The following is a 24136-nucleotide window of genomic DNA, read 5'->3' as shown; positions in this document are numbered from 1 at the left end:
ATTACAAGACCAAACAGCTGGGTGCCATCTAGACTGCATTTATTCAGTTAATGATCTATCTGATTAATTTTTAGACTGCAGGGCCACATTTGTGACATGTACAGACACAAATCTTGATGAATAATATTTTGGATTTCTTGCAGATATGCAACCACTACAGTGCTCCAACGTTTAAAAAAGATGCATTTATTCAAGTTTGTTTGTTTGTTTGCTGGATAACTTTACTACACTCCAAACTTCTGCAGTTCAATTTACATAGAAAATGTCCATTCGTTGTGATATTACATGATTTTAATATTAATATTAACTAACAAACTTAAGCGACTCCCGTGCTGAAGATAGATAGATAGATAGATAGATAGATAGATAGATAGATAGATAGATAGATAGATGGATGCCATAGCTCTACAATAGAGGAGATAGCTAATAACTTATATTATAATAATAATATAAGTTTAGTAATATCTACCTCATGTACACAACCTGCTGTATATATCATATTTATTATTTCAGCATCAGTCACAATTAATCTGTTATGTTAAATATAGTGGGGGTGTAAATACAAGTGATTGATCTGGTCGACATTATAAACAGCTAGATATGAATGCACTACAGGTCAGATATGCACAGCATAGACAGCAGCATGTATATATAATAATAAGGACAAATAATAATAATATTAAATTCAGTTAATTCCCCCACAGGAGGACTATTTCCCTTTTTTGTGACTTAAAAGTGCTGCTTTTATTTTGAAAGTCACACACCCATAATCCCCCCCATTCTTCCGGTGTTCTATCCCCAGCTTGACGCAGGTTTTCCGGGGTTGGTAGAGACCTGGCTCCCCCTGGCATCCACAGCACCTCTCCTGCAGAGAGAGAGAGAGAGAGAGAGCTCCAGCCAACAACACACAGACTTATACTGTGATTAGAAATAATTATACACACACACACACACACACATACACACTGGGCTATGAGAAACATGCACAGAACATCAAATAAATGTAGAAGTTTCCTGTGAGACCTTTGACTTTTACTTTGAAAGGATGGTGAGAAAAGTCCCAGATAGAGCTGCAACGACTGATCAAGTAATCGAGAAATTTTCTCTGATTTCAGCTGCTTAAATGTGAATATGTTCTATTTTTTTAGTCCTTGATGACAGGAAACTGGAAATCTTTGGATAAGATGTTTGAGGACGTCGTTGATTGACACTTTCTGGACCAAACAACTCATCGATTAATCCAGAAATCGATCCACAGCTTTTAAAGAGTCCACTTTTCAAATTAAAAGTCTGTTCTACTTTTAAAAAGTTGACCCCGAGAGAGCACAGATGTGTTAAAGAGACGTCTGCTGACACTAATACAAGTTTATTCCAGTCAACAAGAATGCACATTCACGGGCAGAAAGTGGAGCTCTTTCATCAACATCAACCAAGCGACGATAAAATGGCTTTATTGAGCGTTGGCAGCATTTCAAAGAGCATCTAGAGATTCAAATGTATCTGCCGGCTCAGCACAAACACAAATTTGCAGCATGCATGATCAAACACACAAGTTCATATCTGCAGAGCTCATATGGTCTTTGATTTCCTGACTCGATTGACGAATGATTGACGACTGAAGCTGCAGAGACACATGAAGAACAGCTTGAGTCAGATTAAAGAATGGGAGGACAAAGAAACAGATGTGTTTCAACATGTGTCCGCCTTTCATCTTCCATGCAGCGAGAGGCGACTTTCAGATTTGCTTTTAGTTATTTGTAATCCAGATTCTCGGATTCTGGAGATCAGTCGTGTATAAACACGGCAGCCGAGCCTCGAGCAGAGACACTCCTGCCTGTCAACTGTCGGGAAGGCAAACATTAACTTACTGCTGTCATATTTCTTGTAACTCGAGACTCAAACTGAGCTCCTGTCAGCAAACACAGGAGGATCTTGGCACCACGTTACAGGTTGTGACTGCGTTGACTCATCTCGATTAGATGAAGTGTTACTGCTGTAATCGATCCACCTGAAAGTCAAATTTTAGACCATGAACTGAGAGACTGTCTAAAACCTGGACGTAGTCTCTGTGACGTCCCCGCAGACTGTCTAAAACCTGGACGTAGTCTCCGTGACGTCCCCGCAGACTGTCTAAAACCTGGACGTAGTCTCCGTGACGTCCCCGCAGACTGTCTAAAACCTGGACGTAGTCTCCGTGACGTCCCCGCAGACTGTCTAAAACCTGGACGTAGTCTCCGTGACGTCCCCGCAGACTGTCTAAAACCTGGACGTAGTCTCCGTGACGTCCCCGCAGACTGTCTAAAACCTGGACGTAGTCTCTGTGACGTCCCCGCAGACTGTCTAAAACCTGGACGTAGTCTCTGTGACGTCCCCGCAGACTGTCTAAAACCTGGACGTAGTCTCTGTGACGTCCCCGCAGACTGTCTAAAACCTGGACGTAGTCTCTGTGACGTCCCCGCAGACTGTCTAAAACCTGGACGTAGTCTCTGTGACGTCCCCGCAGACTGTCTAAAACCTGGACGTAGTCTCCGTGACGTCCCCGCAGACTGTCTAAAACCTGGACGTAGTCTCTGTGACGTCCCCGCAGACTGTCTAAAACCTGGACGTAGTCTCTGTGACGTCCCTGCAGACTGTCTAAAATCTGGACGTAGTCTGACTGACTGAGCTTTGCAACGCCAGGAGCCAAACCCGGCAAGAAAATGACGTCAGTCGGCTACTGTACGTCCCATTTTTACACTTTTACACAGTTTTAGTTACAAAGTGTTAATTAGATTTGGGGAGTAACAGATTACATGTAGGATTAGCAGTCTTACAGCGGACTCTGGTCTCTCGAGTGAAACCATCACGGCCAAAAAACACACAGTTTATATAACGTCTGCCTTCTATGCTCCATGTCTGACAGTGATATATCTGTTTTTAAGTGTTATTAACCACCCAGCCAAATGTAAATGATTAAAAACATCGACATTTATTAACCACCCAGCCAAATGTAAATGATTAAAAACATCGACATGTTTGTGAAATTAGGTGTCAAAATCAGGTAAAAATGAATTCATCTCAGCTCCAGGACTGAGCTGAGATGAATTCTCTGTCTCTCTGCTCAGGGTGGCCTCAGCGTGTCATCGAGCCACCCTTTAAGGACCGCCCACAAAATCCTGAGACTGAAAACTGGTGAAAAACTGTTTGAACCTCTAACTCCAGATTTCAGGGACATATCATTCCAAGTCCTTTCACATGTTTTCAGCAACTATTGTCCAACATATTGAATGTATTTGGAAAGAAATCTCAGAATTGCCTTTAACTTAAAGGTCCAGTGTGCAGGGATTTTGTAGCTGATTGAAACCCGACTCACATCACCCTGTCCTTCCAAACTATGGTGACTACAACACCTGTGAAAAACGCAAAAGTCTCTATCTAAAGCCGGTGTTCAGTTTGTTCATTCTGGGCTGCTGTAGAAACACGGCGGACTCCACCACAGAGGACCCGAGAATCACAGTGTCAGCAAATCATTGTATTCTGCTCCGACACGTTCATAAACTCTACATTTGTTTTGTTTTGTCGAATGCACGTTTTTCTCAGATGAAGTTCAAATTGTTTTGTCGAATGCACGTTTTTCTCAGATGAAGTTCAAAGCGAGCTGACTAACTTTGCAGCAGATGGAGTGTGAATCTGACAACCGCACACATACCAGAGCGAGAGCAGGCATGTTTATTAGAGTCACTAACAGTGAGCCAGAGCGAGAGCAGGCATGTTTATTAGAGTCACTAACAGTGAGAGTTAAACGTGCCATCGGCCACATCTTACGATCTCAGAGCATCAAAACACGACTGAAGATCTTTGATGACATTTTATGGATTCTTTTTGTGTCACTGATAAAGAGCTCCCTGGAGATGTGCACCAAGCTGTTCATGATAAGTTCTGCACAGGACACGAGAGCTCCGGCACAATCCAAAACACATGGGGGCATTGCGTATTGTTTCCCTCTGATGATGTGAGGTGAGTGATATATGAAACTCTGTAAATCTCCACCCCAGACTGAGCAGTGACAGCGCTGGGTGGTAAAAAGCTGTGCAGAAACAGATGAGGTGAAATAAAGAAAAGCATCCGCAGACCAATAAAAGATTTCTGGTCGTTTAAAGCAGCGCAGAGGAGACGAACTGTCTATTTTCACTGAAAACAGGACTTGTATGTATTATGTGGAGCTAATTTGAAAAAGCTTCAGTCGTTAATCATTAACGTGTCCCTGTGATGTGAACATACCATGGTAGCTCAAGAAACACACAGTCCAACTGAAGGCTTCAACATTCAAATTCATTTCAGTGTACAGTAAAACACGGTCACATTTCATGGAATTTATACAAAATAAAGTCGGATTTTTAGTTAATTTTACAGTAAAACACAGCAATGTTATTTTATCCGGCATTCATGTTTTCAATTTACAGCATTTTTTGTATTTATACGTTAAATTTTGTAATTAAACTTCAACCTTAAGCGTGAAATCAACAGTACTAACATCCTTTCACTGTAATATTAGAAAAGGTTATATAGTTATGCTGTAATTGTTATGTTGAAATTCCACCGTTTTTTTATCCTGAAATTTTTTTTGTAACGGTAAAAAACGGTATTTATACGGTAGAATATAAAATAAAATTTCAACCTTAACCATGAAACCAACAGTACTAACTTTTACCGTAATATTTAAAGACATTCTACCGTATATTATGAATAAAATTATACATCGCTAACGAGTCGATATGTGTAAATTAGTTCTTAAACTCATCTTCTTCTTGATTAGTGCCCTGCAGCACACGGACTTCTCTGGAGAACCTTTTCGTGCCGTTTAAGGTTCTTTGGGAATGAATGAATGCACAAAAAAAGAGTCCTTTAAGTCACGATTGCAGCATTTTTGCTGCTTTGAAGAATCTTTTTATGTTTAATAATCGTCTCTGATTACTGGTTCTTTAAGTCGACCCTTTGCAGCAACCAATAGGTACAAGGTTCCCCTGTGGCGTCACCTGAAGAACCACTTTATCTTTGAGTTCTCTGGAGAACCTTTCTTTCCAGGGGATATACGTCTCTCATCACATCATCACATGAATGAAACAGATTTTCCTAAAGTTTTATTGAATAATCACGCAGCACAGTTACTTTTCACCTGCTAAAACTCTCCCTCAGATCAAATAAATGAGTCGGGTTGGAGTACGAAGGCTTCAGAGTCGGTTGAACCTTTGCTCAGATGCGGCTGCAGTCTGTTTAAGATGAGGTGGGGCATTTCGGATCACTCCTCACTTCCTTTCAGCGTAAGGAAATTGTGCCGGACACTGTTAAAACCTGGGATACCTTATGCAAAAGCAAACCGAAGGCAGGCGAAGCCACACATCAGCATGAGAACAAACAGAGAGTCATGCAACCCTCAGAGCGAACAATATCTCCCCCGGGGATGCTTTGCATGATGATTTTCCTAGCAGCTTCTTCATCGCCCCAAAGTGGTGTTTTATTGTCCTCGCTGTTCGTGTTTGCATTCCATTGTTACCGGGCAAGTACAAATATCCTCCTTTATGCACGAAAAACCTCAGACAGGCCTTCCACCATACAGCCCAGCCCTCATCCATCCATCCGTCAGCAGTGGCCCCTGTTCTACACCGGGCCCCCCTCAAACTCAGCTCACCAACCCCCCAGCCTGCTCTTTGACATAACGCTGTTGTGGCTTTCCGGGCCTTTATGCTGGCTGTTGTCTGAGGCAGATTGAAGACCCTTTTGTGTGCGTCAGCCCCTGTCCTGAGTGGCCAGGGAGGAACCTGCTGGGCTGCGAGTGGAGAGACAGGAATGCGCATATGAATGGGCCAGTGTGTGCCGGGCACCTGCTGACAGAGGGGACGGCGCGCCTCCGCGAGTCTCAGTTCATCAGCGTAACCATCTTGTTCAATTACACGTGCGGCGCGGTGTTGCGTTCCCCTCGCTCGTTCACGCTGAATGGGAGTATTGTCGGTGCTGTTGTGAATATTTTCATGTTGTGTTGTTTTAGTGGACAATCGTCACTAAATTTAACCCTCGAAGAGGAATCTGATTTATATGAAACGAGGGCTCGTCTTCACATCAAGTCAACAAATTTCTGACCAACTTAAAGGTCCGGTGTGTCGGATTTAGTGGCATGTGGTGGCCACCCTCTGCTTCCAAGTGTGAAGGAGAAACTATGGTGGCTGTAAAACACACAAAAGTCCCGATTCATGTATGTAAATAAATGTAAATGTAAATAAAGCCCTTTAAATTTAACACACTGGACCTTTAAGTAAAATAAAAAGCTGTACCAGGCTGTAAACATGTTTATTTCTGCTGTGAAGTTGGACATTTGGACATGGGGACTTATGGAGACTGACTCACTTCTGGAGCCAGCCTCAGGTGGACGTTAGAGGAACTGCAGTTTGTGGCACTTCTTCATTGGTTTGGAAATGGCTGCCTGACGTCAGAAGACATCATCCTCTCCTTCTAAGCTTGAAGAAGAAACTATGGTGGCTGCGACACGGCGGATCGGATGCTGGTCCTCATGAAACCACACTGAGAACACCCTGAACTCTCCCTTGAACGTGGCACTTTCAGGACGAGTTTGAGGCTCATGTAAGACCAACATAACATTTTAATCGTCTAGAACTCGAGAGACGTCCGAGTTCCAACTGTGGACATGAACACCAACATGCCGGAGCCGATCGAGCAGCGTACACAAGCTTTCCTCTGCACATTTGGCAGCTGATGCAAAGTAATCTGATTTCTAACAACCGCCCGGAATGATGGGAGCTAGATATATGATCCCAAAAGCTTCATTAATTGTCCTCTGACTCATATGGTAAAGCTTATGGGTTGTTTGTCTGGCTCTGCTTTTGAGAAGATTACATCTCCATAATCAATAAAAAGAAAAGAAGCTGAACCATCCACCACAGAGCCCGGGAAAAAAAAAAAAACATCTGGGAAAATAAACTTTCCCCCTCAAATATACCCACAAAAGTCACAGCATGTTCACTGAGCGCTGTTTCCTGGGGAAACTTCTACATGATTACGGTCGCTGGTAGGGACGTTTTGACACTGTCCAGATGTGTTAGATGAATTTTAGTCCAAGTGTGGCTGCAGGAACCCAAAGAGATCTATAATGTGGTCTCTAACATCCAAATATAACGCTGACAACTACCCTGATACAAAAAACATGTATCACATGGCCGGATCACCTGATAAGCCTCAGAGTTAAAGCTCTGGACTCATGGATCTCATCACCCGCTGACCTGGAAAGCGGGAGCCTAAGATCTGCGACATCACTTCCCCCCGGAGGACGACACGCTGCTTTGAAGTGGGAGTGGACCTAAATTGGATTACGCAGCATCTCTGAGAAGCAGCTCCCGTAGATTTGATTACACATGCCCTCTCAACCCGACGGCAACACGCTCACATCCTCCACCCCTGAGCAGATGAGACGACACGGGGCGGTCCCCCCCGTCCACGCCAGAGCCTGGTACTCCACTGCACTCCTTAATATGTGCCCATCTGCCAGCCATTTACCTGATTACTTCGGGATAACTCAGACAGGTCGGGGCTCTGCCAGGGCAGCTGGAAGGCCAGAGAATGGCATTAATTTTGTCCAGGTGGACGCAGGACAGATAAGGACCAGATGACCCTTTTATCTGTGAAAACAAGCGTCCATATCTCAGCGAAATCTGCCGCTGTAGAACTGTGAACGGCACGACACAAAACTACTCATTTTGCAGATTAAACATCGTCAAACTTTAAAAAACCTCTGTAGATTTTGAAAGACTGCCAAACCATGACAGTAAAATACTGTTTAACTTATACAGCATATTAAAGGAATGTATAAGAATAGTATTTAATACTACAGTAAAACACCGTAACATTTAAAGTTTACAGTCTTCTACTGTCATGATCTACAAACATTTTAAAACATGGAACAAGACTTTAAATGTGAAATCTACAGTATTTAGTACGGTAAAATTATGACTTTATGATTTCTTTAATTTTATGGAAAACCTTTATTTATACGACATTTTAAAGGAATTTATACAGAATAAAGTCGCATTTAATATCAGGTATATCAGCTAACTGTACAGTAAAACACTGTAATACTGTAATAAAAGAGTATTTTCAGGGCATTCATACAGAATGCAGATTTTACGGTCTTTTACTGTAAAATGGTTTGACAGTTTTTCACCATTAAAATCTTAAAATATGGAATAACCAGCCTTAGATGTGAAATCAACAGTACTAACATCCTTATATTAGGAAAAGTTGTACCCTATTTAGTATGGAAACCACAGCTGGCAGGTTTTTACCGTCATATTTTAATGCCAAAACCTTTATCTGTAAAGCATTTGAAGGTAATTTATACAGAATAAAGTCGTATTTTATATAAGAGACTGTTAATTGCCCAGTAATACACTAATATTTATTGGCACATTTTATGGTCTTTTACCGTAAAATGTTTTGGCAGTTTTTCCCCATAAAATCTACAGATATTTAAAAATATGGAATAAAATGTCAAGTACAACCACAGCAGACAGGTTTAGTTTTGTTTAGTTAAGTCATATTTTATGGGAAAACCTTTATTTATATGACATTTTAAGGGAATTTATACAAAATAAAGTCGTATTTTATATTAGAGACCCTTATTTGCAGTAACATTTTACGGTCTTTTACTGTAAAACATTTTTTTACCATCAGACAATTTAAAATACGGAATTAGAAACCGACAACACTAATATCCTTTGACCGGAATATTTAAAAAAAAGTTGTGCAGTAGTTATTACGGTAAAGTTCTGGTAACCACAACTTTACCGTAATAATCAGTGTGTGTAGACACACACACACACACACACACACACACACACACACACAGAGGACAAGTTGTTCTCATCATCCCCCTCTCGGGCTAAAGTGCTGTTTAAAATAAAATCCCCCCAAAAACTTCAAATCCTCCACCAAGCACGGCACACAGACCACCTTCTATTTCGGAGGAAAATAACATCCAGTCCTGGTTTAACTTGGGCTCATTATGGTGGAAGTGGGTTCCAGGGCCAGGAAGTTTCATTGCTTTCCAAATAAATCTCACTAAACAGAGCTGTAATCCAAATTCCTCATCTTGTGGAGTCCTCCCCGAGTCCTCGCATTACGAGAAAGCTCTCGGCTCCTTTTCTCGATATCACATTTGTTCTGACACAAGCGACTCGAGCTTTTTAACTTTTTAACTTCCCTGACATGCCTGCTCATTTTCACCCGACAAAGGCCGCTTTCTGATTGTTTCCACATAAAAAGGGAGGCAGCTCCCAAATTCAAACCAGCTCATGAAAAATTATCAAAAAGAAAGAGGCCCTTTAATATTCCTCCGTTTTTTTTACCGCGTCGCACACAGAGGGTTTTCATTAGCTCGCTCACTGCCAGCAAATTTAAAGACATCGACTTTGATTATGCTGCATAGAAAGTTGGCACGGGAACAATCGGGGAGGTGCTGTGAAGGTCTGAGTGCCAGTCAGAGACCGGTCTGAAGATCCCTGACATGTGGCACTCAAACGGGCGATCCTGGACGAATCGGGCTCCTCAGCTGTGTCGCTGAGCGTAAACAGCTCTCTTGGCTCAGCTTCTCCACACCAGTCTCCACCCCATCTACCCCCATCTCTCCTTGTGCTGGTGTGGCGTCAGCTGCAATGAGCTCCAGATGTGGCCTGGCACCCCTCCAGTCACAGCACTGGATGTGGTTTGAAGGTAGTTTGGAAACACCACCCACCGGTGGACCCAATGAAAGTTCCCTCAGACGTTTTTCGGACCTGTGCAGGACCACAGAAGAAGAAGTAGGAAAGGTATCTGCCTCCTGCATGTGTTACTTATTGAACATGCTTTGAATAAGTAAGTACATGAGACAATAGCTCAAAGTATTTCCATCTGTTTCAGTAGATATGGAAATATCAACATCCTTTATTCACCCCCGGGCTTCCATCCTTTGTCCTTTGCATATAAATACTGGTTCAAAAAGAACGCAGTAATGTGTCCCTGCCTTTGAAAGAAAAACTTCAGACAGCCAGCTAATAACTGATAATCCTTTTAAAAAGAAAACTGCAGTTTTCAGCTCAACAGTGAAGCTGTTATTTCATTTTGCTTAAGATACACAAAGAGGTATTAATAAACCGCTCATCAGCAGGCGGAGTCGTGCGGGTGGAGGTGGTTACTTCAACCAAAACAACCAGATCAGCCATGAGCAGAGAGAGCATGCCGTGGCTGATGGATAACTTCATTAACACACAGTACTCTGTACCGGCTGGACGGTGGCGTCCATTGACCAGGATGTCTCACCATCAGCTGCAGGAGCTTCACTGATGCTCTCTCTCTTTCTTTCGAACAGTTACCCTGTTTAGTTTTCCAACAGTGTGCAGGGAGGATCGAATGAGGTCACCGCGTGGAAGCTGCCAGCTAATTCACATGTTGGACTGCAAAAACACACACACACACACACACACATGCAGCTTTTAAGACAACAGCGCCACCTGCTGTCACAGATTCAAAAAGAACAGCGAGCAGTTTGTTTTTCTGTCATCGTGGCTTCTCTTTAAATTCACGCGTTGCTGTTTTAAAGTCCGATCATTTCAATCGAGGTCAGACTTGGAGAGCTGGAGGTCTGCCCGCCTCGTTTACATGATGATGAATCAGTTGGTCTTTTAATTATTTCAACTCTTTAATACAGATTTGATGTTTTCTTGTGGTTACTGTTGTGTTTTGGTTCACTGGTGACTCTAAATTGTCCGTAGGCGTCTATGTGAGTGTGAATGGTTGTTTGTGTCGATGAGCTGCCGACTTGTCCAGGGTCCAGCCCCACCGTGACCCTGATGATGGATGGATGATCTCAGACCCGTCAAACCTCCACAGTCCACAAACGTCTCTGAAACTCTGAGACCTGTCTGAGTGTGAACCCAACACACGGCTGCACAACCCTGTGCTGACCCACCACAGAACCTGATCCTGTCTGAATCCGGCCTAACACCACATCAGATCTAATACTCTCTTAGTGAACAATAATAACTAATTCTTTAAAGAAAAATGAATTTATTGGACAGCTACCTGATCAGACTGCAGCAGTCACAGTCTGAACACATTCTTGAAGTGAATCCAGCTCCAGATTAGTGTAATCGGACCTGATCTGTCTGCTCGGAGCAGCTCCTGCAGCGAGTCTGTCTGTCGTCACCGTGGTGGCTTCAGGAGCTCCTGCAGATCTCCCCGCGGTGCCAGCTGGTACGGTAGCTGCCGCCTCTTGTTCTCGTGGCTGCAGAGTGCCGGACATCGCTCCACGAGCAGCTGACACACGTCCTCGTGACCCCGTTCTGCCGCCTGCTCCACAAGGCGTTCACAACAAACACAGACACAGTGAGTGGACCATCAGACCGCCTGATGTTGTTATCACGTCTGTACCTTGTGCAGAGGCGTCGCTCCGTCGTCGTCGCAGAGCGTCGGGTCGGCTCGGTGCTGCAGCAGGAGTCCAACCACGTCCAGGTGACCGCAGTAAGCCGATCGATGGAGCGGCGTGGCTCCGCCCGGAGTCCGAGGAGACGCACAGGCGCCGCTCTGAAGGAGGAGCGAGCACACGGCGAGGTGACCGCTGCGACTCGCATAGTGCTGGAACAAAACACACGAGGAAGGCGGGAAACCAGAGACAGGAGAGACACGAGTCAGATCATCTCCGTCCTCAGTGTCAGTCTGAATGAAGGACACGGATTTCACTTCAGAGCTTCTCAATCCTGTTTCCTCTGATGTTGCTTCTAAATGATCTGAACTACAGCTTCATTATGACTGGAGATGAGACAGACTTTAATGATCCCACAGTGAGCAGCTCGTGTATTTAATAAATTACTCATAAACATATAGGAAAGGTCATAAAGTCGTGCAGGTGTTAACCCTTTATATCAAGCGATATTAACCATATATGGTCACTTCCCTGAGCCAGGTCTCTCAGTGAAAGAGCAGATTCACGGCTACAGCACAGGTAACAGATCAGACTCTAACGTTTCTTACACTGTATGACATGTGACATGTTGAAATAAGCGTCAGAAGCTCAGTAACACGTGTCGACGAGGTCGACGAGTGTCCTGTAAAGGGTCAAAGAGTCGGATCAGTCTGCTGCTGAAGGAGCTGATCCATGTCTCCTGCAGGAGGAGAGAGGAGATGTTCATGATGGAGTCTATACGGGGCAGGACCAGGTCCAGGACCGAGCTGGACCAGAGCTTGTCCTTTGGAGTCCTGCACACGCCAAAGGACAAGAAGACTTCTCTGACCCTGTCCAGTCAAACATGTTGCCATCACACACACACACACACACACACACTCTTACCAGAGCTGTGTATCCAGCCGAGTCTCTCAGATTCGGGTCTGCACCCTTCTGGATGAAGGACTGGACCCTCTGCAGGTCTCCATCCATGGCAGCAGACCAGATACCTGCACAGAGGACACACACACACACACACACACACGCACACACACACACACACACACACACCATGCACAATGCATACCTGTGTTAGAGCCATGTTTTAACTCCTCACACACACACACACACACACACACACACACACACACACACACACACACACCTCGCTCAAACTCCATCTCGTCCATTGACTGGTAAACAGCTGAGGAGGAGACCGGAAGCGAGCAGCACGCGCACTGCTGTCTGTCAGCCATTGACAAAAATAAAACAATTAAATTTAAATTATCTAATAATTCAGACTCGAAGTTTAAAAACGTCGCAAACGGTAATTAACGTTATTTTAACGTTAAAGAAAAAAAAAGTGGCTGCACGTTAGCCACCATCACCAGAGACGTACAACGTGCTTACGTATGAAGGCTCCGACCAATTGCAGCGCTGCAGTCAGGATGCCGCCTTCACGGTCTGCCTGAATCAGTGGGTTTTTGTAAGACTGATGGGAAGTTCGGTTCTTTTTAGGGAGTCGGATCATTTGACTCAGCTCACCAAAACTCAGCTCTTCATTTTGACACTTACACCTTTAATAATTCAGCCAGATTTAGCGTTGATTTGACTTTCGATTAGTATGTGCACACAGTCAAAAGTTTGGACACATCTTATTCAATGTTTTGTCTTTATTTTGAGTTATTTCTACATTGTAGATTTACACTGAAGACCTAAAAACTATTAAATATCATATGGAATTATGGTAAACAAAGAGAAATGTGTTTCATATTTTAGATTCTTCAAAGTAGCCAGCTTTCGCTTGGATGACAGCTTCGCACACTCTTGGCGTTCTCTCAGTCAGCTTCATGAGGTCGTGATTTTCTAGTCTTGAAAGTGTTCCCATATATGCTGAACACTTGTTGGCTACTTTTCCTTCCCTCTATGGTCAAAATACCCCCAAACCCCCCCAAAATGATTGTCAAGCTCAAACCAGATGTGATGGCATGGTCCCTGTAGAATAGTATGGTCGCCTTCCTGGTCAAGTGTAGCTTGAATTTTGAATAAATCATCAACAGAGTCATCAACAAAGCACATTTTGCTTTTTTTTAAACACATAATTACGTTATTTAATAGTTCTGATGTCTTCAGTGTTAATCTAACAAAAATAAAGAAAACTTCAATTCAGTGAGGAGGTGTATCCAAACTTTTGACTGGTACTGTATATCATGTATATATTCATTACATCCTTTGTACTGAAGTATTCATATGGGGCAGGTTTGGCTCGGAGGTAGAACGGGTCCACAAATTCTGATTAGGTAGAGCGTCCACTAATTAGATGATCGGTGGATCGATCCCGGCCGAAGTGTCCTTGGACAAGATACTGAACTACTGCTGATACTGCTCCTGAAGGCTGTGTCATCGATGTGTGAATGATATATGTAGTGTAAAAAGTGCTTTGAGTGACTAGAAAGGTGTTATATAAGTACAGTCCATTTACCATTTATCCCACTGCAGGGAAATTCACTCGCCACAGCAGCAAAAGAGGCGTAATATTATAATAATAACACAACGAACAGAGAGAAATATCTCTCGGCCTATATAACACACAAAAAACGGACGGGCAAACAAGTGTACAGATGTGCAGGATGAGTACTTGAAAGTAAAGTCAATTGTCCTATTTTAACCTGTTTTAATGTTGTATTCTTGTAATTTGATATTGTTTTATGGTTCTTTTTGTTTGTTTCTTTTATTTGCTGTCTACTCTCTACTCTTATTGTAAGGTGTCCTTGGGTGACAGAAAGGTGCTTATGAAAAAAAATCTATTATTATTATTATTATTATTAAAGTGGCCATAATATAAATAATATTGCACATGGTAGTAATTGGGATGAAAAATATAATACAGATAAAAAAACAAATATAGAGGCTATGGTTCTTTGAACCGGCTCGTTCACCGACACATCACTATTTTGCACAATCTGATTTATTTATGGAGGAAACACATAAACTTCATCACTCATTATTATTACTTTTAATTGACGTTGTGACTATTTGCGCGTTCTATTTAATATAATACATAAAACAACTGTAACCTGTAAATCAAACTTTTTTTGCTCTACGGCAGTGCAGCTTGATTCGTCCTGTTTTTTCCGGGCTGCTCCTGAACGCCTCTCTGGTCTCGTGTTATTGTCTGATGCAGCTAGCAGCTAACAGCAGCAGCAGCTTGAGGCTTGAATCTGCGTCCAGCTGCCTGAAGTCTCTCTGTTGTTTCATCTGGAAGGAGACATTTACAGCCACAGCGCCTAAAAGAATGAGAAGAGTTACCCTGTTTATTAACGGGACTTCGAAAAATGGCAAGGTGAGCTGAGGCTGCTGAAGCCTGGGCCGCACAATGACTGAGCAGGCTCAACCTGTGCACCATGTTTAATTAGTTTAATTAACTCAACCTGTGCGTGCACCATGTTTAATTAGTTTAATTAACTCAACCTGTGCGTGCACCATGTTTAATTAGTTTCATTAATTCAACCTGTGCACACTGCAGTGACCTGTTAAACATTTATATAACATATAACATATTGTTGTTATTGTTATATACTGCCATTATTACTATATACTGTTATTATCATTATATAGTATATAGTAGTAGATATATGGCCAAATATATGACACGTATCTATATATACTGTTATATATTGTTGTTATATACTGTTATTGTTGTTATATACTGTTATTATTGTTGTTATATACTGTTATTGTTGTTACATACTGTTATTGTTGTTGTTATATACTGTTATTGTTGTTGTTATATACTGTTATTATTGTTGTTATATTATTGTTGTTATATACTGTTATTCCTCAGGTATGTGTATATAACTCTGGTATAGACAGGTACAGTTAAAGAACAGAACAGAGGACTTGACGGGTAAACGTAGACACAAACATAAACAAGAAGAAAAACTATGTACATATAAAAATGTATAAATACTTTTTAATCAGAGTATAGCATCACGTCAGTTCAACCTCTGGGATACTGATCCGGTCAGGTCAGTAGTTTTCATTTGTTTTGGTGTTAATGAAATTAACAGGTAACAATGAGACGACCCTGAAAAGTTTTACAGGTGGAGGCTGCTGACGTTTTTTCCCTGCTCATCTTTTTCTGACCAGTTTCTCATCAGTTTTGCATTTGGCTAAGATCAGTGTCACTACAGGTCGCATGGTGCAGTACCTGGACCCTACAGAGGTTGCACAGGTAGTCCAACTCCTCCAGGGTGGGACATCAATATGTGCCATAGCCAGAAGGTTTGCTGTGTCTCCCAGCACAGTCTCACGAACGTGGAGGAGATTCCAGGGCAGTTACTCTAGGAGAGCTGGACAGGGCCGTAGACGGTCCTCAACCCATCAGATCCAATAGAACACCTCTTGGTCATTATGTTTCCGTCCATCCGACGCTGCCTGGTTGCACCTCAGACTGTCCAGGAGCTGAGTGATGCCCTGGTCCTGATCTGGGAGGAGATCCCCCAGGACACCATCCTTCATCTTATTAGGAGCATGCCCCGACATTGTCGACACGTGGAAACTACTGAGTACCATTATCACCATCATTGTTTCACTTTCAGCCCTCCGTAGGTTGATAGTTTTCATTTCCATTAATGATGTGGCATCCTTTGGTTCATATCAGGAAAGATGTCCAGCGTCCGTTCTGTCCTGTTTGGTGGCCAAGCCCAGAGTAGAACTGTGTTAGCATTGTTATTATATACTGTTATTAACAATAACACTACTATCTATCTATCTATCTATCTATCTATCTATCTATCTATCTATCTATCTATCTATCTATCTGTCTTTCAGGTTGTAGCAGTGTACGGCACCTTGTCTGACTTACTATCCGTAGCGAGCAATAAGTTAGGAATCAAAGCGTGCAGTCTGTACAATGGGAAGGGCGGGCTCATAGACGACATCGCCCTCATAAGGTAAGCTCACATGCTCGTATTAGAAACATGTTGCAGTGCTCAGCGTGTCGTCTATAAACTGTGTGTGTCCTCACAGAGATGACGACGTGCTGTACGTGTCAGAAGGAGATCCGTTTATCGGTGAGTTCTGTCCAGTCTGAGTCTCATACACTGTCAGTGAACGCCTCATCATCTTCTTCCTCTTCTTCTTGTTTTAATGTCGCAGATCCTCAAAATGAAGCCAAGGTTACGTCTGATCAGCACGGAGCTCACACCGACTGGCTGACGCTGAACATCGGTGGTCGCCCGTTCACCACCACCAGGTACCTGAACCTCGAACATCTTTGGCATGTCCAGCTATTGGTAGTGTTGTAGAGGAGGTCCACTCTGAAGAGCTGGAGGTCTTCAGGAGGTCTGTGAAGGTAGAGAGGGACGCCCCTGATCTGTAGGAACTGGTAGGACGTCCCACCAAGAACAGTTTGGATTGAATTGGTGGCAGAGCCAGGAGGAGGTAACATGTCTGTGTGAGGACGTTCAAGAACCGGAGACTGCTTTGGATTTAATGTGGGCTGCTACAGGTAGACAGAGGAGGGAACATGTTGAAGATGTTCTGGATCATCTCAAAGGGTTGAGGCCCGTCAGGAGAACATTAGAGATGAACACAGTCAGAACTTGTCTCATGTGCACGTCTCAGAAACCTCCTTATTGTGACTGTCGTCCTCTGAACGTCCTCGCTCTCTAGTTTGTGGTTGGACAGTTTGATCATCCTCGAGGTCACCACGGCTCAATGAAACAGCTCCTACGGGGAGTAAACATCATCACACATGAATCCACGAGAGTCTCAGCTTCAGTCAGTCGCATTTAGACTGTTTATGGAGCCAGCATGCAGAAATAAGTGGCTATGTCTGTAAAGAGAGTCTCGTGGATATCCAGAGAACTCATTTTCATTCAGATATCTTGAGGTCAGGGAACCCCAAAGTTCACCACAGTCATGTGAGTTTTCCTCTGTTGCCGTCACACTTTCATTCATTCATCTTCTGTTCTGTGTTCAGGAGCACGTTGGTGAGCAAAGAGCCGGAGAGCATGCTCGCTCACATGTTTCGAGAGAAAGGTGAGTCGTGAGCCGATCGCTTTGAGCTGTCGTCTTTGTTGAACGATGTTCGCTGACCTCGCTCCGTTCTCTGCAGATGTTTGGGGTAACAAGCGGGACGAGCATGGCGCGTACCTGATCGACCGCAGCCCCGAATACTTCGAGCCCATCCTCAACTACCTGCGACACGGCCAGCTCATCATCAACGAAGGCATCAACGTACGAGGCGTCCTGGAGGAGGCTCGCTTCTTCGGGATCGAGCAGCTCGCCGAGCAACTGGAAGCAGCAATCAAGGTGATATGAACAATAGAAGGCTTAGATTTAGTGATGTCCTTGAAGGCATCACGACTCATTGCTTCCTTTCCAAACAGAACTCGCAGCCGCCCGAGGACCACTCCCCCATCTCCCGCAAAGAGTTCGTCCGATTTCTTCTGGCGACACCGACCAAATCAGAGCTGCGCTGTCAGGTACGACCGAGACGACTTCATCCGTTCATCACGTCGCCACATCCGGCATCATATCTGACTCTCTGTGCTGTGTTCAGGGTCTTAATTTCAGCGGCGCCGATCTGTCCCGCCTCGATTTGCGCTACATCAATTTCAAGATGGCAAATCTCAGCCGCTGCAATCTGGCACACGCCAACCTGTGCTGCTCCAACCTGGAGAGAGCCGATCTGTCTGGAGCCAACCTGGACGTGAGTCTGAAACTCTTTTCCTGTTCGCCGCTGAATGATTCATGAAAGTGCAGAAAGCACTCAGCGATGCTCACGGCGGGGAAGGAACGCTTCCTTCTTCTGTCATAGTTATGTGAGAGGACGACTCTGTTCTTAGACACCAAGAAACATCAACCAGGTCCCCAGCAGCAGCTGATATCACTGACTAGTCCAGCAGCAGTCAGCCCAGCTCGGCGTCTGTCTTTCAGCCTTTTATTTCACCAAGCTCTCACCAACCACTAAAAGTCAGTCCCACATTTACTCTTGTCCGGCGGCTTCTTGCTCGCTCACTCTCTCCTTTTCTCTTCTTAGCTTCCTCCGTCAGCGTCCTCTTCACTCTCTTCTCCTCTGCCATTATGTCCATAGAGGCTGCTGACGGACAGTGTGCAACAAGAGCTTAGAAATAATCTGTTAAAGTCAACAAACAAAAGTCCAAAGTCGAAGCTAACATTACTGCAAAGCACATGTTTGCGAAATGTTACGATGCTAACTTATGTATTGTCCAGCTCCTGTTCTGGCACGACACTGGCTCTGTTAATCTCCTCTTCCCAGTGGTACACTAACACTCCCCCATTAGCTAACAGCAGCTAACAAACTGAGCTAACATTAGCTAATAGCGGCTAACAAACTGAGCTAACATGAGCTAACAGCAGCTAACAAACTGAGCTAACATTAGCTAACAGCAGCTAACAGCAGTTACCAAACTGAGCTAATAGCAGCTAACAGACTGAGCTAACATGAGCTAACAGCAGCTACAGCTGTCAGCAGTTTACTTCACTGTCCATCATAAACTCTGTAAATCACAGAGAGTTGAGGCGGAGCAGCCGGAGACAAAGTATCAAAGTAATCTGTAGTAAAGTAACTAATACTTTTCCTGATCTCTTCTGATCTTCTGCAGGGTGCCAACCTTCAGGGGGTGAAGATGCTCTGCTCCAACGCGGAGGGAGCGTCTCTCAAAGGATGCAACTTTGAAGACCCGTCTGGACTGAAGGCCAACCTGGAAGGTACGACAGTCCATCGTGAATCCTTCCAGCCTCCGTCACACCTGTAAGTCACTTTTTAACCAGATGTTTTCCGTCATGCCATCAGGCGCTAACCTGAAGGGGGTCGACATGGAAGGAAGCCAGATGACCGGCATCAACCTGCGTGTGGCCACTCTGAAGAACGCCAAGCTGAAGAACTGCAACCTGCGGGGGGCCACTTTAGCCGGGACGGACCTCGAGGTGAGTCATCAGGAGGGATTATCTCTGAGCGCTGGGTGTCTTTTTTAATTTACAGCAACTTTCTGAGGACGAAGAGCTGAATAAAAGCTTCAATTATAATGTCACGGCACCATAAAGAGAATGCTCTTCACAGCTGACAGCTCAATCACAACAGATGCAGCACAGAGCAGCTCGAGCTGACAGGAAGCCGGACACAGAAACAGCACAGAGAATCCGGTGGATTTTCAAAATAAAACACCTCCGTGCAAACTTCCGGTCGTTAAAAACAGACAAAAGAGAAACAAATGAAGGACGTAGCATATTTAGAAGAACATGAACCAGCAAAATGAGCAAATCTGAGCAAGTAAACAAAGTCCGGAGGGACAAACGCTTCTGAAACGCTGCCGGTGGGTTTGAAGTCGATGCAGGACAGACCAAAACGTTTCAGGGTTAACCCCTCACACACACTTACACACCGATAGCACAGACAAAGACACTTCCAAATGCAGATTGGAGGAGCCGGAGATCGAACCACGACGCGCTCTCCTTCTAACATGCACCTTCTTGGCGATAAAGCAGTTTCTAAATCATCGACTAAATAATGAAGTGATGATGAATCATGGTTCTGTTTCTCTCTGCAGAACTGCGACCTGTCCGGCTGCGACCTGCAGGAAGCCAACCTGCGAGGCTCCAACGTGAAGGGAGCCATCTTCGAAGAGATGCTGACCCCGCTGCACATGTCGCAGAGCGTCAGATAACTCGACGTGGACACACACACACACACACACACACACACAGTATATCCTCCTACTCTGAATATCTGCCCGTCTGCAGCGCGGGCAGTCGTATGCACATCCCTGGCATTCCACCTGTGTCATGTTAGCTTTAAATATCTTGCACTAGAACTTCTTCAGGGTTGTCCGTGTGTGTTCGTACGGTAGGACGTTGCAGCTGCACGTATCACCAAAACTGAATAATCTGTTCCTCGTGTTTGTCGACGCGTCCGGATGCAATCCAATCACTACTATACTCATTTAATTTATATTCACTTTATATATTTGACTTGACATGTTTAATGGGAGTCGTGTTATCGTTAACTTCGTTCTGCTGGATTCAAGCGATGCAAGCCAAAGCCATAACGGCAGCACGGCCGGCCTCGGAGGCTCGCAGTGCAGCCGCTGCACCGGTAAACTATGCGACAGGCTAGTTTTAAACACAGCTTGTGTATGCAATACATGTATTTACCTTTCCTACTTTGAAGCTTTCCCTCATTTTTCTCTGTGAATCTACCTCTTTGTTTTGTCTGTTTTTAATCCGACGTGTTGCATGAACGTTTCTGTACGTCGTCCTTCAGAGAAAAGACTCTCCCGTGTATCGAAGTTATATCACTTAATCATGCTTTGAACTTATTTGCACAAGTATATGTTAGAACATGTTAAACCTTCTCACCAAAAAAACAGTTTGGTGCTTGTAATCTGATGTAACGTTCGAGAGAATCGTGTTTTTTGTTTTTGTGCATGTGTGACGAGATGAAGTCGCGTTTGACTGGTGAAGTTTTCTCCAGCTGTAGCTCAAAGCTGCTCTGATGCAATACTTAACTCACTCAGCTCAGCGGTTCGGTACCCGGCCCCCCCGTGAGAATGAACGATGAAGGCAATCATATGTGTGTGTTTCACCTGGTGAGAGTCAGCTGTGGTTAATTTATTTTGATACATCTCACTGAATTCTGCAATATGAGGTGAAGGTTGGTTTGTGTTCGAGACAGTCTCACTGTCTGTGATTATTGCACTCGACCATGGAAATATATTTCCATAAATGACTGTTATAATAAATAAACTGCTATGACGAAGAAGTCGTCTCATGTTTCATCATTTAAAACACAAAATGTTTCACCTTCTCGTCCAGTGAAGCTCAGTCAGTCCAGGAAATATCAACAACTTTGAGTGTATCGTCATGTGACGCAGAGAAGGTGAACAGATGTATCTACATGTGTGGTTCCTACCCTGAAGCATTGAGAAGGATCTCTTGTTTCCTGGTGAACCGATAGCTTTAGCCTTACTTCCTGAAGTAGCTAACTATGTTTTCTACTAGCTTATCTGTCAGGCCGAATACATCTGGTACCTTAGCTCAGTTAGCCGCCGGTTAGCTTCGTTAGGTTAGTTGACCCTGTGTGAAAACCACCTGTGCTGTATTCTCTGTCCTAAACTGGCCTCAGATGGTCTTGGATGCTGCGCCTGGTCCTGGTCCAGGTTCCAGCACCAGAACCAGCAGCTGGTTAGCTTAGTTTAGCGTAGCTTAGCACAAAAATCATCAAACACTCTGATGAAACCTTGCTGCCGATGGAACTGGTGCTTTACAGAGAGTAAAGGGGATAATAAAGAAGGAGGATTACCTTCAAATTCTTCAAGATAACCTAAAATCATTATCCTGAATGTTGGGTCTTGGGCACAGTTGGGTTTTCCAACAGGACAATGACCCCAAACACACATTAAAAGTGGTAATGGAATGGCTAAATCAGGCTAGAATTAAGGTTTTAGAATGGCCTTCCCAAAGTCCTGCCTGAAACCCCATTGAGAACATGTGGACAATGCTGAAGAAACAAGTCCATGTCAGAAAGCCAACAAATTTAACCAAACTGCACCAATTCTGTCAAGACGAGTGGTCAAAGATTCAACCAGAAGCTTGTGGATGGCTACCAAAAGCGCCTAATTGAAGTGAAAATGGCCAAGGGACATGTAACCAAATATTAGCATTGCTGTATGTATATTTTTGACCCAGCAGATCTGGTCACATTTTCAGTTGACCCATAATAAAGTCATAAAAGAACCAAACTTCATGAATGTTTTTAGTACCTGTTCCAATCACTCTATCAGAGAAAAAACAAAAGAGTTGTAGAAATAACTGGAAACTCAAGACAGCCATGACATTGTGTTCTTTACAAGTGTATGTAAACTTTTGACCACCACTGTATCTACATGTGTGGTTCCCACTCTGAAGCATGGCTCACTGCCTCCACACCGACCCGACCTGAACCCAGCTGAGATGTTTTGGGACGAGTATTATTTCACAGTTTTGATGTCTTCAGTGTTAATAATGTAGAAAATAATAAAGAATACACATGGTGTGTCAATAAAAGATGACACACCACGTGTAATCTTTTAAAACGGCTCTGCAGGCGGGCCGGTAAGTGTTTCTGATAATCCCACTTTGTGACCTCCTGCAGTGAAGAGGTGAAGCGGAGCGGCGGATATATAAACGATGGAAAATAATGCGCAGCTGCATTCGCAGAGGACGGTAGACGAGAACAAACCAGAAGAAGGTAAAATATTCAAAATATTGTAGAATTATTGACTTTAAATTTAAAGATTTTGGGCTGTTTTTCTTCCATAACAGTCAAAGTTTCATTAGATAACGCCTCATTTAGAAGTGAGACATTCACCTGTGATATAAATATGTATAATGTGAAGCTTTCTCCTCAGCATGGCTCCTCAAACGTCGGCCATGCTGCTGCTCCTCGTGGGCTCGGTGTTGTGGTGTCACGGCTGCTGTCAGCACTGGTCGTATGGGCTGAGTCCAGGCGGGAAGAGAGACCTGGACGGACGCTCAGACACCGTGAGCTCCCCATCAGACACTTTTCATCTTCATGCATTGAAACTTTTTAAAGAAGTCGATGATGTTTTTTCTCTTCTGCAGATGGTCGACAGCTTTCCACATGTGGACTCGCCCTGCAGCGTTCTGAGCTGCGTCGAGGATTTTCCTAAAATCTACCGGATGAAAGGATTGCTTGTGAGTTTTCTAACGTCTGTGTTCAGTTTGATGAAGTTTTAATTCAATAATTCACGTGTGTTTAATATCTGGTTTCTGTTTCAGGACGGCGTCACAGATCGGGAGAACGGACGCAGAACGTTTAAAAAATGATTCTTTGACTCTAATAAATGATTCTGTTGGCATCTCGCTCGTGTCCTGGTTGTTGTCTGTCACGTCTTGGAGGATTTCAATTCTCAAAATGATTTCACTGCTTAAAATAATATACATATTGACTGTAAACATCCAGAGATCACAGTAAAGTGGTTTTGAAAATACAGCCAACGACTACTACTGGGGCGGTCTGAATCTGAATCCTTCTGAATTCATTCAGGTTCTCTGGTTCGTCTCTTTCCTGGTTTGAATCCTACTTGACAGGGCCTCGTTCAGTGTATCCTGGCATAGACAGTTGTCCACTTCTCATCACCTCACGACAGGGGTACCCCAGGGCTCAGTACTGGGGCCCCTTCTATTTGCTATCTACACCACCTCCCTGGGTCCAGCTATCCGCTCACATGGCTTTTCCTATCACCGCAATGCAGAATACAGCTGAATACACTCAGCTGTATCTGTCATTTCCTCCTGAGGACCCCTCGCTCTCTGCTCTGGTCTCTGAATGTCTCCCAGATATCTCCACATGGATGAAGGAACATCACCTCCAGCTGAACCTCTCAAAAACTGAACCGCTGCTCCTCCCAGACAAACCTACTATACACCACAACATCAACATCAACATTGACTCCCTACATCTCGCCACAACCAGGTTGGTTGGTTTTACAATTGATGACCAACTCACCTCCGGAAATCATGTTGCCTCAGTTGCCAGGCCATGCCTTACCTAACTCAACATGCTACTTAACTCCTGACAAGTCCTGTGTTCATCTCCAGACTAGATTACTGTACCGTCCTCCTGACGAGCCTCCAGCCTGCACA

General features: G+C 44.0%; 3 protein-coding genes across 7 annotated transcripts; 2 read left to right on the top strand and 1 right to left on the bottom strand.

Annotated features, from left to right (window-relative positions):
* Positions 1-411: 411 nt before the first annotated feature.
* ankrd39 (ankyrin repeat domain 39) lies at positions 412-12854 on the bottom strand. 5 transcript variants are annotated; one of them, XM_027278474.1, is made up of 6 exons: positions 12627-12854; positions 12368-12471; positions 11452-11736; positions 11104-11370; positions 10342-10475; positions 8646-9818 (listed from the first exon to the last, which is right to left on the bottom strand). In XM_027278474.1, the coding sequence occupies exons 1-4, from the start codon at positions 12715-12717 to the stop codon at positions 11224-11226; spliced, it is 627 nt and encodes a 208-aa protein (XP_027134275.1). In that variant the 5' UTR covers positions 12718-12854; the 3' UTR covers positions 8646-9818; positions 10342-10475; positions 11104-11223. The 5 variants fall into 5 exon arrangements, with proteins under 5 accessions (XP_027134276.1, XP_027134274.1, XP_027134275.1 ...); XM_027278475.1 differs by lacking the exons at positions 8646-9818; positions 10342-10475 and adding an exon at positions 412-865; XM_027278473.1 differs by having other exon boundaries at positions 8307-10475.
* Positions 12855-14581: 1727 nt separating this feature from the next.
* Positions 14582-20708, top strand: kctd9a (potassium channel tetramerization domain containing 9a). The gene is made up of 11 exons (XM_010752656.3): positions 14582-14804; positions 16295-16416; positions 16493-16536; positions 16622-16718; positions 17448-17506; positions 17583-17779; positions 17857-17952; positions 18030-18179; positions 19096-19201; positions 19287-19420; positions 20041-20708. The coding sequence occupies exons 1-11, from the start codon at positions 14640-14642 to the stop codon at positions 20155-20157; spliced, it is 1287 nt and encodes a 428-aa protein (XP_010750958.1). The 5' UTR covers positions 14582-14639; the 3' UTR covers positions 20158-20708.
* A 1969-nt stretch (positions 20709-22677) lies between these two features.
* On the top strand, positions 22678-23353 carry gnrh1 (gonadotropin releasing hormone 1). The gene is given in 4 exon segments (NM_001303356.1): positions 22678-22718; positions 22879-23011; positions 23093-23185; positions 23270-23353. Coding segments are annotated over 3 exon segments (273 nt in total). The 5' UTR covers positions 22678-22718; position 22879; the 3' UTR covers positions 23318-23353.
* Positions 23354-24136: the final 783 nt, after the last annotated feature.

The sequence above is a fragment of the Larimichthys crocea genome, chromosome III (genome assembly GCF_000972845.2).
Source record: "Larimichthys crocea isolate SSNF chromosome III, L_crocea_2.0, whole genome shotgun sequence".
Classification (NCBI taxonomy): domain Eukaryota; kingdom Metazoa; phylum Chordata; class Actinopteri; family Sciaenidae; genus Larimichthys; species Larimichthys crocea.
This window is presented reverse-complemented; position numbering and strand designations above follow the sequence as displayed.